General features: G+C 43.5%; 1 protein-coding gene across 1 annotated transcript in view; it reads right to left on the bottom strand.

The window, feature by feature from the left end:
- LOC120042446 (solute carrier family 2, facilitated glucose transporter member 1) overlaps positions 1–16049 on the bottom strand; it is a 44293-nt gene that overhangs the window by 10305 nt on the left and 17939 nt on the right. The window contains exons 6-7 of the mRNA XM_038987285.1: positions 4415–4599; positions 3213–3317 (exon numbers count right to left, since the gene is read on the bottom strand). Of these exons, the coding sequence (XP_038843213.1) occupies positions 3213–3317; positions 4415–4599 (290 nt within the window). The remainder of the gene's footprint in view (positions 1–3212; positions 3318–4414; positions 4600–16049) is intronic.

Below are 16049 nucleotides of genomic sequence, written 5' to 3'. Positions count from 1 at the left end.
CAGATTATATTACAGGTGAGTCTCCATACTTCATACCAGGTGAGATTACAGGCGAGTCTCCATACCTCATACCAGGTGAGATTAAAGGTGAGTCTCCATACCTCATAACAGGTGAGATTACAGGTGAGTCTCCATACCTCATAACAGGTGAGATTACAGGTGAGTCTCCATACCTCATACCAGGTGAGATTACAGGTGAGTCTCCATACCTCATAACAGGTGAGATTACAGGTGAGTCTCCATACCTCATAACAGGTGATATTACAGGTGAGTCTCCATACTTCATACCAGGTGAGATTACAGGTGAGTCTCCATACCTCATACCAGGTGAGATTACAGGTGAGTCTCCATACCTCATACCAGGTGAGATTACAGGTGAGTCTCCATACCTCATAACAGGTGAGATTACAGGTGAGTCTCCATACCTCATAACAGGTGATATTACAGGTGAGTCTCCATACTTCATACCAGGTGAGATTACAGGTGAGTCTCCATACCTCATACCAGGTGAGATTACAGGTGAGTCTCCATACCTCATACCAGGTGAGATTACAGGTGAGTTTCCATACCTCATGCCAGGTGAGATTACAGGTGAGTCTCCATACCTCATAACAGGTGAGATTAAAGGTGAGTCTCCATACCTCATAACAGGTGATATTACAGGCGAGTCTCCATACTTCATACCAGGTGAGATTACAAGTGAGTCTCCATACCTCATACCAGGTGAGATTACAGGTGAGTCTCCATACCTCATACCAGGTGAGATTACAGGTGAGTTTCCATACCTCATAACAGGTGAGATTACAGGTGAGTCTCCATACCTCGTACCAGGTGAGATTACAGGTGAGTCTCCATACCTCATAACAGGTGAGATTAAAGGTGAGTCTCCATACTTCATAACAGGTGAGTTTACAGGTGAGTCGCCATACCTCATAACAGGTGAGATTACAGGTGAGTCTCCATACCTCATAACAGGTGAGATTACAGGTGAGTCTCCATACTTCATAACAGGTGAGATTACAGGTGAGTCTCCATACCTCATAACATGTGAGATTACAGGTGAGTCTCCATACTTCATAACAGATTATATTACAGGTGAGTCTCCATACTTCATAACAGATTAGATTACAGGTGAGTCTCCATACCTCATAACATGTGAGATTACAGGTGAGTCTCCATACCTCATACCAGGTGAGATTACAGATGAGTCTCCATACTTCATAACAGATTATATTACAGGTGAGTCTCCATACTTCATACCAGGTGAGATTACAGGCGAGTCTCCATACCTCATACCAGGTGAGATTACAGTTGAGTCTCCATACTTCATAACAGATTATATTACAGGTGAGTCTCCATACTTCATACCAGGTGAAATTACAGGCGAGTCTCCATACCTCATAACAGGTGAGATTACATGTGAGTCTCCATACCTCATACCAGGTGAGATTACAGGTGAGTCTCCATACCTCATAACAGGTGAGATTACAGGTGAGTCTCCATACTTCATAACAGATTATATTACAGGTGAGTCTCCATACTTCATACCAGGTGAGATTACAGGTGAGTCTCCATACCTCATAACAGGTGAGATTACAGGTGAGTCTCCATACTTCATAACAGATTATATTACAGGTGAGTCTCCATACTTCATACCAGGTGAGATTACAGGCGAGTCTCCATACCTCATACCAGGTGAGATTAAAGTTGAGTCTCCATACCTCATAACAGGTGAGATTAAAGGTGAGTCTCCATACCTCATAACAGGTGAGATTACAGGTGAGTCTCCATACCTCATACCAGGTGAGATTACAGGTGAGTCTCCATACCTCATAACAGGTGAGATTACAGGTGAGTCTCCATACTTCATAACAGGTGAGTTTACAGGTGAGTCGCCATACCTCATAACAGGTGAGATTACAGGTGAGTCTCCATACCTCATACCAGGTGAGATTACAGGTGAGTCTCCATACTTCATAACAGGTGAGATTACAGGTGAGTCTCCATACCTCATAACATGTGAGATTACAGGTGAGTCTCCATACTTCATAACAGATTATATTACAGGTGAGTCTCCATACTTCATAACAGATTAGATTACAGGTGAGTCTCCATACCTCATAACATGTGAGATTACAGGTGAGTCTCCATACCTCATACCAGGTGAGATTACAGATGAGTCTCCATACTTCATAACAGATTATATTACAGGTGAGTCTCCATACTTCATACCAGGTGAGATTACAGGCGAGTCTCCATACCTCATACCAGGTGAGATTACAGTTGAGTCTCCATACTTCATAACAGATTATATTACAGGTGAGTCTCCATACTTCATACCAGGTGAAATTACAGGCGAGTCTCCATACCTCATAACAGGTGAGATTACATGTGAGTCTCCATACCTCATACCAGGTGAGATTACAGGTGAGTCTCCATACCTCATACCAGGTGAGATTACAGGTGAGTCTCCATACCTCATACCAGGTGAGATTACAGGTGAGTTTCCATACCTCATAACAGGTGAGATTACAGGTGAGTCTCCATACCTCGTACCAGGTGAGATTACAGGTGAGTCTCCATACCTCATACCAGGTGAGATTACAGGTGAGTCTCCATACCTCATAACAGGTGATATTACAAGTGAGTCTCCATACCTCATACCAGGTGAGATTACAGGTGAGTCTCCATACCTCATAACAGGTGAGATTACAGGTGAGTCTCCATACCTCATACCAGGTGAGATTACAGGTGAGTCTCCATACTTCATAACAGGTGATATTACTTGTGAGTCTCCATACCTCATAACAGGTGAGATTACAAGTGAGTCTCCATACCTCATAACAGGTGAGATTACAGGTGAGTCTCCATACCTCATAACAGGTGATATTACAGGTGAGTCTCCATACCTCATACCAGGTGAGATTACGGGTGAGTCTCCATACCTCATACCAGGTGAGATTACAGGTGAGTCTCCATACCTCATAACAGGTGATATTACAAGTGAGTCTCCATACCTCATAACAGGTGATATTACAGGTGAGTCTCCATACCTCATAACAGGTGATATTACAGGTGAGTCTCCATACCTCGTACCAGGTGAGATTACAGGTGAGTCTCCATACCTCGTACCAGGTGAGATTACAGGTGAGTCTCCATACTTCATAACAGGTGAGATTATAGGTGAGATTACTCTAGTGTACTCTACTCACCGCCACCAGAGTGAAGGCCACATTCACGGCCCCCACCCCCAGGGTTAGATACTTGGCTTCGTCAAAGTTAGCCTTGTCAAACATCTTGGTGGAATAATTGATGATCTGGAAAATGAGAAGTGGGGTATATGTTTAACCTCAGTGTGTTGCCTGTCTTTCCTTTAGCCTCAGGTTCCCTACTGAGCTGCAGCATAGCCTGAAGAACCATACTGACACAATGCCGCAGAATCAACTCTGGAAAGAGGAGAGGGTTTAGCAAATAACTGCAAGTCTGCTAGTCTGGTAGTCTGCTGCTAGTCTGCTAGTCTGGTAGTCTGCTGCTAGTCTGCTGCCAGTCTGGTAATATGCTACTAGTATGGTAGTCTGGTGCTACGCTGCTAGTCTGCAGCTAGTCTGCTAGTCTGGTAGTTTGGTAGTCCAGTAGTTTGCTTGTCTGCTAGTCTAGTAGTCTGCTAGTCTGGTAGTCTAGTAGTCAGCTAGTCTGGTAGTCTGCTAGTCAGCTAGTCTGCTAGTCTGGTAGTCTAGCAGTCTGCTAGTCTAGTAGTCAGCTAGTCTGCTAGTCTAGTAGTCAGCTAGTCTGCTAGTCTAGTAGTCAGCTAGTCTGCTAGTCTAGTAGTCTGCTGCTAGTCTGGTAGTCTGCTGCTAGTCTGGTAGTCTGCTGCTGGTCTGGTAGTCTGGTAGTCTGCTGCTAGTCTGGTAGTCTGCTGCTAGTCTGGTAGTCTGCTGCTAGTCTGTTACTAGTCTGCTAGTAGTCTGGTAGTATTCTTTTTGTCTGCTAATCTGCTGTTAGTCTGGTAGTCTGTTAGTCTCATAGTCTAGTAGTATAAAAGTCTGCTAGTCTGCTTCTTGTCTGGTAGTCTGCTAGTCTGCTAGTCCAGTAGACTGGCAGTCTGGTAGTCTGCTGCTAGTCGTCTAGTCTGCTGCTAGTCTGGTAGTCTGCTGCTAGTCTGTTAGTCTGCTAATCTGGTAGTCTAGTAGCCTGCTAGTCTAGTAGTCTGCTTGTCTGCTAGTCTGTTAGACCATAGAGAACACATTACTCACGACAAAATGTTCAGGTCTCAATAAATACCCCATAGAAAACTCATTACTCACTACATAATGTTCAGGTCTCTTTTGCAAAAGAGTTTCTTTTCTCAATGAGACAGACCTGGAAAAATGCATTTTCAATAAAACTACTCAGTCTTTTATCTAAAACAACATACCGCGTTGAAGCCTGCGAGCTGGGAGCCCAGGTTAACGATGAGGACGATGATGATTGGCTGTCGGTAGGAGCGTTTCGTGAAGAACTCCTTGACGGTGAGGGCTGATTGGGTGTGAGCCGCCTCCTGCTTCATCTCCTCCAGCTCCGTGAACACCTCGTCTGACAGGCCTCTCAGACGCCACAGGGCTGGGGTCAACAACAACAAAACAACACGAATATCATCGTCAACATCGTGGATCTACTGCTGACCTGATTGAATCCCGGCCTAAGATTACTGTGTGACAGCACTACCTATCCGCCTCTGTCTGGGTCTCCTGGACCCTGTTGATAGTAAAGTTTACTGTGTGTGACAGTACTATCTACCCGCCTCTGTCTGGGTCTCCTGGACCCTGTTGATAGTAAAGTTTACTGTGTGTGACAGTAGTATCTACCCGCCTCTGTCTGGGTCTCCTGGACCCTGTTGATAGTAAAGTTTACTGTGTGTGACAGTAGTATCTACCCGCCTCTGTCTGGGTCTCCTGGACCCTGTTGATAGTAAAGTTTACTGTGTGTGACAGTAGTATCTACCCGCCTCTGTCTGGGTCTCCTGGACCCTGTTGATAGTAAAGTTTACTGTGTGTGACAGTAGTATCTACCCGCCTCTGTCTGGGTCTCCTGGACCCTGTTGATAGTAAAGTTTACTGTGTGTGACAGTACTATCTACCCGCCTCTGTCTGGGTCTCCTGGACCCTGTTGATAGTAAAGTTTACTGTGTGTGACAGTACTATCTACCCGCCTCTGTCTGGGTCTCCTGGACCCTGTTGATAGTAAAGTTTACTGTGTGTGACAGTAGTATCTACCCACCTCTGTCTGGGTCTCCTGGACCCTGTTGATAGTAAAGTTTACTGTGTGTGACAGTAGTATCTACCCACCTCTGTCTGGGTCTCCTGGACCCTGTTGATAGTAAAGTTTACTGTGTGTGACAGTACTATCTACCCACCTCTGTCTGGGTCTCCTGGACCCTGTTGATAGTAAAGTTTACTGTGTGTGACAGTAGTATCTACCCGCCTCTGTCTGGGTCTCCTGGACCCTGTTGATAGTAAAGTTTACTGTGTGTGACAGTACTATCTACCCGCCTCTGTCTGGGTCTCCTGGACCCTGTTGATAGTAAAGTTTACTGTGTGTGACAGTAGTATCTACCCGCCTCTGTCTGGGTCTCCTGGACCCTGTTGATAGTAAAGTTTACTGTGTGTGACAGTACTATCTACCCGCCTCTGTCTGGGTCTCCTGGACCCTGTTGATAGTAAAGTTTACTGTGTGTGACAGTACTATCTACCCACCTCTGTCTGGGTCTCCTGGACCCTGTTGATAGTAAAGTTTACTGTGTGTGACAGTACTATCTACCCACCTCTGTCTGGGTCTCCTGGACCCTGTTGATAGTAAAGTTTACTGTGTGTGACAGTAGTATCTACCCGCCTCTGTCTGGGTCTCCTGGACCCTGTTGATAGTAAAGTTTACTGTGTGTGACAGTACTATCTACCCGCCTCTGTCTGGGTCTCCTGGACCCTGTTGATAGTAAAGTTTACTGTGTGTGACAGTACTACCCACCCGCCTCTGTCTGGGTCTCCTGGACCCTGCTATTTTTTTTATAATCTATTTTTTAAAAGATTATATTTGTTTGTACAATAGATATTGACAATAGACAACTTAACAAGTCACAGACATTGATCCAGTAAACTAGACATGACATTGTCTGGGACTTAATGCCAAACCTTCAGCATAAAGAAACAAGATGAATAAAGACTAAAACTCCTGGTTTTCATCCAGTGGATATTTCTAGGGCTTGTAAGCACTGGGTTGAATTAATACCATTTTAATGTGTGTGATAATGTGTAATATGTGTGAGTGTGATTGTGTGTAATGTGTGTGATAATGTGTAATGTGTGTGAGTGTGATAATGTGTAATGTGTGTGATAATGTGTAATGTGTGTGATAATGTGTAATGTGTGTGATAGTGTGTAATGTGTGTGATAATGTGTAATGTGTGTGATAGTGTGTAATGTGTGTGAGTGTGATAATGTGTAATGTGTGTGATAATGTGTAATGTGTGTGATAATGTGTAATGTGTGTGATAGTGTGTAATGTGTGTGAGAGTGATAATGTGTAATGTGTGTGATAATGTGTAATGTGTGTGATAATGTGTAATGTGTGTGATAGTGTGTAATGTGTGTGAGTGTGATAATGTGTAATGTGTGTGATAATGTGTAATGTGTGTGATAATGTGTAATGTGTGTGATAGTGTGTAATGTGTGTGAGTGTGATAATGTGTAATGTGTGTGATAATGTGTAATGTGTGTGATAATGTGTAATGTGTGTGATAGTGTGTAATGTGTGTGAGAGTGATAATGTGTAATGTGTGTGATAATGTGTAATGTGTGTGATAATGTGTAATGTGTGTGATAGTGTGTAATGTGTGTGAGTGTGATAATGTGTAATGTGTGTGATAATGTGTAATGTGTGTGATAATGTGTAATGTGTGTGATAGTGTGTAATGTGTGTGAGTGTGATAATGTGTAATGTGTGTGATAATGTGTAATGTGTGTGATAATGTGTAATGTGTGTGATAATGTGTAATGTGTGTGAGTGTGATAATGTGTAATGTGTGTGATAATGTGTAATGTGTGTGATAATGTATAATGTGTGTGATAGTGTGTAATGTGTGTGATAATGTGTCATGTGTGTGAGTGTGATAGTGTGTAATGTGTGTGATAGTGTGTAATGTGTGTGATAATGTGTAATGTGTGTAATAATGTGTAATGTGTGTGATAATGTGTAATGTGTGTGATAGTGTGTAATGTGTGTGATAATGTGTAATGTGTGTGATAGTGTGTAATGTGTGTGATAGTGTGTAATGTGTGTGAGTGTGATAATGTGTAATGTGTGTGATAGTGTGTAATGTGTGTGAGTGTGATAATGTGTAATGTGTGTGATAATGTGTAATATGTGTGATAGTGTGTAATATGTTTGATAGTGTGTAATGTGTGTGATAGTGTGTAATGTGTGTGATAATGTGTAATGTGTGTGATAGTGTGTAATATGTGTGATAGTGTGTAATATGTGTGATAGTGTGTAATGTGTGTGATAGTGTGTAATGTGTGTGATAATGTGTAATGTGTGTGATAGTGTGTAATGTGTGTGATAATGTGTAATGTGTGTGATAGTGTGTAATGTGTGTGATAGTGTGTAATGTGTGTGATTGTGTGTAATGTGTGTGATAATGTGTAATGTGTGTGATTGTGTGTAATGTGTGTGATAGTGTGTAATGTGTGTGATTGTGTGTAATGTGTGTGATAGTGTGTAGTGTGTGTGATAGTGTGTAATGTGTGTGATAGTGTGTAATGTGTGTGATAGTGTGTAATGTGTGTGAGTGTGATAATGTGTAATGTGTGTGATAGTGTGTAATGTGTGTGAGTGTGATAATGTGTAATGTGTGTGATAATGTGTAATATGTGTGATAGTGTGTAATATGTTTGATAGTGTGTAATGTGTGTGATAGTGTGTAATGTGTGTGATAATGTGTAATGTGTGTGATAGTGTGTAATATGTGTGATAGTGTGTAATATGTGTGATAGTGTGTAATGTGTGTGATAGTGTGTAATGTGTGTGATAATGTGTAATGTGTGTGATAGTGTGTAATGTGTGTGATAATGTGTAATGTGTGTGATAGTGTGTAATGTGTGTGATAGTGTGTAATGTGTGTGATTGTGTGTAATGTGTGTGATAATGTGTAATGTGTGTGATTGTGTGTAATGTGTGTGATAGTGTGTAATGTGTGTGATTGTGTGTAATGTGTGTGATAGTGTGTAGTGTGTGTGATAGTGTGTAATGTGTGTGATAGTGTGTAATGTGTGTGATTGTGTGTAATGTGTGTGATAGTGTGTAGTGTGTGTGATAGTGTGTAATGTGTGTGATTGTGTGTAATGTGTGTGATAGTGTGTAGTGTGTGTGATAGTGTGCATTGTGTTAATGTGTAGGTTGGCCTAGCCCCCAAAATTACTAATCAACTGTAGTCTTAGGAATGCAGCATTCTCTGTGTTGTTTTAGGAATTCATCATTCTCTGTGTTGTTTTAGGAATTCAGCATTCTCTGTGTTGTTTTAGGAATTCATCATTCTCTGTGTTGTTTTAGGAATTCAGCATTCTCTGTGTTGTTTTAGGAATGCAGCATTCTCTGTGTTGTTTTAGGAATTCATCATTCTCTGTGTTGTTTTAGGAATGCAGCCTCCTCTGTGTTGTTTTAGGATGTCATCATTCTCTGTGTTGTTTTAGGAATGCAGCATTCTCTGTGTTGTTTTAGGAATTCATCATTCTCTGTGTTGTTTTAGGAATGCAGAATTCTCTGTGTTGTTTTAGGAATGCAGAATTCTCTGTGTTGTTTTAGGAATTCATCATTCTCTGTGTTGTTTTAGGAATTCATCATTCTCTGTGTTGTTTGAGGATGTCATCATTCTCTGTGTTGTTTTAGGAATTCAGCATTCTCTGTGTTGTTTTAGGAATTCATCATTCTCTGTGTTGTTTTAGGAATACATCATTCTCAGTGTTGTTTTAGGAATTCATCATTCTCTGTGTTGTTTTAGGAATTCATCATTCTCTGTGTTGTTTTAGGAATTCATCATTCTCTGTGTTGTTTTAGGAATGCAGCATTCTCTGTGTTGTTTTAGGATGTCATCATTCTCTGTGTTGTTTTAGGAATTCATCATTCTCTGTGTTGTTTTAGGAATTCAGCATTCTCTGTGTTGTTTTAGGAATTCAGCATTCTCTGTGTTTTTTTAGGAATTCAGCATTCTCTGTGTTGTTTTAGGAATTCAGCATTCTCTGTGTTGTTTTAGGAATTCAGCATTCTCTGTGTTGTTTTAGGAATTCAGCATTCTCTGTGTTGTTTTAGGAATTCAGCATTCTCTGTGTTGTTTTAGGAATTCAGCATTCTCTGTGTTGTTTTAGGAATTCATCATTCTCTGTGTTGTTTTAGGAATTCATCATTCTCTGTGTTGTTTTAGGAATTCATCATTCTCTGTGTTTTTTCAGGAATTCAGCATTCTCTGTGTTGTTTCAGGAATTCATCATTCTCTGTGTTGTTTTAGGAATTCAGCATTCTCTGTGTTGTTTTAGGAATTCAGCATTCTCTGTGTTGTTTTACTGGGTTGGAGTTGGAGCGAGTAGTCGCACTTCGCTTCGCTCCACAGGTAATATTACATTTCATTACAGTACAACGGTTTGATTTGTTTGATCTGACCAATTTTTCTTAGATAGCTACATAGCCGTCTTTGTATCAAAGATAATTATGTAGTTTAGAGTAATTATCGAGGTTAGCTAGCCAGCTATTTTCGTCCTTCTAACGTAGTCAACACTGCTAGCTAGCCAGCTAGCCAACTTCTACCGAATAGCAGCACTGTAGAAACTATTACATTACAACGGAACGACTTGATTAGTGTAGTGTTAGCTAGCTACATAGTTGTCTTTGCTGTCTTTGTATCTAAGATAATTGTGTAGTTTAGAGTAATTATCGAGGTTAGCTAGCCAGCTATTTTCGTTCGCCGCGCCGCGCCGCGCCACCGTTCTCCTACCTAGTCAACAACTGCTAGCTAGCTAGTCAACTTCTACCGACTAGCAGCACTGTAGAAACTAATACATTACAACGGAACGACTTGATTAGTGTAGTGTTAGCTAGCTACATAGTTGTCTTTGCTGTCTTTGTATCTAAGATAATTGTGTAGTTTAGAGTAATTATCGAGGTTAGCTAGCCAGCTATTTTCGTCCGCCGCGCCGCGCCACCGTTCTCCTACTAAGTCAACAACTGCTAGCTAGCTAGTCAACTTCTACCGACTAGCAGCACTGTAGAAACTAATAAATACATTACAACGGAACGATTTGATTAGTGTAGTGTTTGCTAGCTACATAGTTGTCTTTGCTGTCTTTGTATCTAAGATAATTGTGTAGTTTAGAGTAATTATCGAGGTTAGCTAGCCAGCTATTTTCGTCGCCGCGCCACCGTTCTCCTACCTAGTCAACAACTGCTAGCTAGCTAGTCAACTTCTACCGACTAGCAGCACTGTAGAAACTAATAATACACTACAACGGAACGATTTGATTAGTGTAGTGTTAGCTAGATACATAGTTGTCTTTGCTGTCTTTGTATCTAAGATAATTGTGTAGTTTAGAGTAATTATCGAGGTTATCGAGGTTACCTAGCCAGTTATCGAGGTTACCTAGCCAGCTACACTTTCAAACAAAGTCAACAACGCAGCCACTGCTAGCTAGCCTACTTCACCAGCCAGCAGTACTGTATCATTTTAATCATTTTAGTCAATAAGATTTTTGCAACGTAAGCTTAACTTTCTGAACATTCGAGACGTGTAGTCCACTTGTCATTCCAATCTCCTTTGCATTAGCGTAGCCTCTTCTGTAGCCTGTCAACTATGTGTCTGTCTATCCCTGTTCTCTCCTCTCTGCATAGACCATACAAACGCTTCACACCGTGTGGCCGCTGCCACTCTAACCTGGTGGTCCCAGCGCGCACGACCCACGTGGAGTTCCAGGTCTCCGGCAGCCTCTGGAACTGCTGATCTGCGGCCAACAAGGCAGAGTTCATCTCAGCCTATGCTTCCCTCCAGTCCCTCGACTTCTTGGCACTGACGGAAACATGGATTACCACAGATAACACTGCTACTCCTACTGCTCTCTCCTCGTCGGCCCACGTGTTCTCGCACACCCCGAGAGCTTCTGGTCAGCGGGGTGGTGGCACTGGGATCCTCATCTCTCCCAAGTGGACATTCCCTCTTTCTCCCCTGACCCATCTGTCTATCGCCTCCTTTGAATTCCATGCTGTCACAGTTACCAGCCCTTTCAAGCTTAACATCCTTATCATTTATCGCCCTCCAGGTTCCCTTGGAGAGTTCATCAATGAGCTTGACGCCTTGATAAGTTCCTTTCCTGAGGATGGCTCACCTCTCACAGTTCTGGGTGACTTTAACCTCCCCACGTCTACCTTTGACTCATTCCTCTCTGCCTCCTTCTTTCCACTCCTCTCCTCTTTTGACCTCACCCTCTCACCTTCCCCCCCTACTCACAAGGCAGGCAATACGCTTGACCTCATCTTTACTAGATGCTGTTCTTCCACTAATCTCATTGCAACTCCCCTCCAAGTCTCCGACCACTACCTTGTATCCTTTTCCCTCTCGCTCTCATCCAACACTTCCCACTCTGCCCCTACTCGGATGGTATCGCGCCGTCCCAACCTTCGCTCTCTCTCCCCCGCTACTCTCTCCTCTTCCATCCTATCATCTCTTCCCTCTGCTCAAACCTTCTCCAACCTATCTCCTGATTCTGCCTCCTCAACCCTCCTCTCCTCCCTTTCTGCATCCTTTGACTCTCTATGTCCCCTATCCTCCAGGCCGGCTCGGTCCTCCCCTCCTGCTCCGTGGCTCGACGACTCATTGCGAGCTCACAGAACAGGGCTCCGGGCAGCCGAGCGGAAATGGAGGAAAACTCGCCTCCCTGCGGACCTGGCATCCTTTCACTCCCTCCTCTCTACATTTTCCTCTTCTGTCTCTGCTGCTAAAGCCACTTTCTACCACTCTAAATTCCAAGCATCTGCCTCTAACCCTAGGAAGCTCTTTGCCACCTTCTCCTCCCTCCTGAATCCTCCTCCCCCTCCCCCCCCTCCTCCCTCTCTGCGATGACTTCGTCAACCATTTTGAAAAGAAGGTCGACGACATCCGATCCTCGTTTGCTAAGTCAAACGACACCGCTGGTTCTGCTCACACTGCCCTACCCTGTGCTTTGACCTCTTTCTCCCCTCTCTCTCCAGATGAAATCTCGCGTCTTGTGACGGCCGGCCGCCCAACAACCTGCCCGCTTGACCCTATCCCCTCCTCTCTTCTCCAGACCATTTCCGGAGACCTTCTCCCTTACCTCACCTCGCTCATCAACTCATCCTTGACCGCTGGCTACGTCCCTTCCGTCTTCAAGAGAGCGAGAGTTGCACCCCTTCTGAAAAAACCTACACTCGATCCCTCCGATGTCAACAACTACAGACCAGTATCCCTTCTTTCTTTTCTCTCCAAAACTCTTGAACGTGCCGTCCTTGGCCAGCTCTCCTGCTATCTCTCTCAGAATGACCTTCTTGATCCAAATCAGTCAGGTTTCAAGACTAGTCATTCAACTGAGACTGCTCTTCTCTGTGTCACGGAGGCGCTCCGCACTGCTAAAGCTAACTCTCTCTCCTCTGCTCTCATCCTTCTAGACCTATCGGCTGCCTTTGATACTGTGAACCATCAGATCCTCCTCTCCACCCTCTCCGAGTTGGGCATCTCCGGCGCGGCCCACGCTTGGATTGCGTCCTACCTGACAGGTCGCTCCTACCAGGTGGCGTGGCGAGAATCTGTCTCCGCACCACGTGCTCTCACCACTGGTGTCCCCCAGGGCTCTGTTCTAGGCCCTCTCCTATTCTCGCTATACACCAAGTCACTTGGCTCTGTCATATCCTCACATGGTCTCTCCTATCATTGCTATGCAGACGACACACAATTAATCTTCTCCTTTCCCCCTTCTGATAACCAGGTGGCAAATCGCATCTCTGCATGTCTGGCAGACATATCAGTGTGGATGACGGATCACCACCTCAAGCTGAACCTCGGCAAGACGGAGCTGCTCTTCCTCCCGGGGAAGGACTGCCCGTTCCATGATCTCGCCATCACGGTTGACAACTCCATTGTGTCCTCCTCCCAGAGTGCTAAGAACCTTGGCGTGATCCTGGACAACACCCTGTCGTTCTCAACTAACATCAAGGCGGTGACCCGTTCCTGTAGGTTCATGCTCTACAACATTCGCAGAGTACGACCCTGCCTCACACAGGAAGCGGCGCAGGTCCTAATCCAGGCACTTGTCATCTCCCGTCTGGATTACTGCAACTCGCTGTTGGCTGGGCTCCCTGCCTGTGCCATTAAACCCCTACAACTCATCCAGAACGCTGCAGCCCGTCTGGTGTTCAACCTTCCCAAGTTCTCTCACGTCACCCCGCTCCTCCGCTCTCTCCACTGGCTTCCAGTTGAAGCTCGCATCCGCTACAAGACCATGGTGCTTGTCTACGGAGCTGTGAGGGGAACGGCACCTCCGTACCTTCAGGCTCTGATCAGGCCCTACACCCAAACAAGGGCGCTGCGTTCATCCACCTCTGGCCTGCTCGCCTCCCTACCTCTGAGGAAGTACAGTTCCCGCTCAGCCCAGTCAAAACTGTTCGCTGCTCTGGCACCCCAATGGTGGAACAAACTCCCTCACGACGCCAGGTCAGCGGAGTCAATCACCACCTTCCGGAGACACCTGAAACCCCACCTCTTTAAGGAATACCTAGGATAGGATAAAGCAATCCTTCTAACCCCCCCCCCCCTTAAAAGATTTAGATGCACTATTGTAAAGTGGTTGTTCCACTGGATATCATAAGGTGAATGCACCAATTTGTAAGTCGCTCTGGATAAGAGCGTCTGCTAAATGACTTAAATGTAAATGTAAATGTTTTAGGAATTCATCATTCTCTGTGTTGTTTTAGGAATTCAGCATTCTCTGTGTTGATCTCTCCAACCCCCATTGTCTCCCCTCTGAGAAGCAGAGGTTACTTCCTGTAGGTCTGATATCTGATTGGAGGTTAACTTTACACTAATACTATTGGTCTACAACTCAGATGTTTATAAAAGGTTCTTAGATTCATTCTTCTTTCTCTTATGTTCCTGAGTTGTTGTGGTGAGAAACCTCCACTCTTTCTCTCCCTCTGGCTATGAGCCATGGCTATGGGCCATGCTTTCCTTTGTCTCTCTCTCTCTCTTTGACCATGTTTGGAATAATGCCTCGAAATTCTTGTAACTGAAGCTTTATGCCCTGTATGGCAATCTGTTTATTTTACAAAGTAATTAAATACACTGAGGTTTTCAAAGGAGAAGTCATCTGAGGAGGTTTAGTGAAATCAAGATCACCCATAAACGTCTCGGACAGATTGACCATGGTGGGATCGAAGGACATCCTCCTCAACACTAAACTTTCTTTCATTGATACGTGTAACGAAACACGCTGGGAACACTTTAGATAACCCATCAGGTTCCACTACTCTGGGTTCCTTACGAACGACAGGATTTGTTACGACCTTCCCTTCAGCCAAATCGTTTCCCAATATGAATGAGATCACCCTTCACCGGTAGGCTAGGCCTCACTCCAACAACAACAGAACCAGAAATAAGATCAGACTCAAGATCCACATTATACAAAGGAACTTCCATGCAACCCATTTCCATGCCTTGTACTAACACACTGTAACCAGTTGCTGAAGTGTCAGACAAAGGTAAAACATCTTCCTAAATGATGGACTGGACCTCCCGCAGTGTCTCGCAGTATCTCCAACGACTGCTTATCAGTATCGCCACTCTGCAGAGACACGAACCGCAGAGTGAAGGAAAAGCAGCCAATAAGTGCTCAGCATATGTGGGAACTTCTTTAATTAAGACTGTTGGAAAAAACAAATCCAGCTGAAACTGGTTGAGAGAATGCCAAGAGTGTGCAAAGCTGTCATCAAGGCAAAAGTTGGATACTTTGAAGAATCTAAAATCTAAAATATATTTTGATTTGTTTAATTTTTTGGTTACTGTATGTATAACGATCACATGATGGCGAATATGCAAGCAATTGATATTTTGGATTTATGGGAATTGACTCTTCTGAATGATTTGATCAAAAAGGATAAGAAAGGTCTTACATTTGAATCGACTAGGGATTAAAGTCTTCATGACTGGCTGTATATTGGCAGGCAAAATAAAAAAAATCTAAGAACATGTTAATACGTCACCTTGTTGTGTTTTTACTTGGGAAGAATGAAATGCGACACAGCAAACTAGGGTCGAACATGCTTGAAACGACTGTGAAGTCCCAGAGGACATCAGTGTAAAATAGAGCAGTTCAAATCAGAACTTCAAGCATCTGAAAAAGGACATGATTTGACCAGGCTATCTCTACATGATTTAACCAGGCTATCTCTACATGATTTAACCAGGCTATCTCTACATGATTTAACCAGGCTATCTCTACATAATTTGACTAGGCTATCTCTACATGATTTAACCAGGCTATCTCTACATGATTTAAACAGGCTATCTCTACATGATTTAACCAGGCTATCTCTACATGATTTAAACAGGCTATCTCTACATGATTTAACCAGGCTATCTCTACATGATTTAACCAGGCTATCTCTACATGATTTAACCAGGTCATTTCTACATGATTTGACCAGGTAATTTCTACATAATTTGACTAGGCTATCTCTACATGATTTACCAGGCTATCTCTACATGATTTAACCAGGTCATTTCTACATGATTTGACCAGGTCATTTCTACATGATTTGACCAGGTCATTTCATCATGATTTGACCAGGTAATTTCAACCTGATTTGACCAGGCTATCTCTACATGATTTGACCAGGTCATTTCCACCTGATTTGACCAGGTAATTTCCAGCTGATTTGACCAGGCGATCTCTACATGATGTGACCAGGATATTTCTACATGATTTGACCAGGTAATTTCCACATGATTCGACCAGGACATCTCTACATGA

The sequence above is a fragment of the Salvelinus namaycush genome, unplaced genomic scaffold, assembly GCF_016432855.1.
Source record: "Salvelinus namaycush isolate Seneca unplaced genomic scaffold, SaNama_1.0 Scaffold69, whole genome shotgun sequence".
NCBI lineage: Eukaryota > Metazoa > Chordata > Actinopteri > Salmoniformes > Salmonidae > Salvelinus > Salvelinus namaycush.
This window is presented reverse-complemented; position numbering and strand designations above follow the sequence as displayed.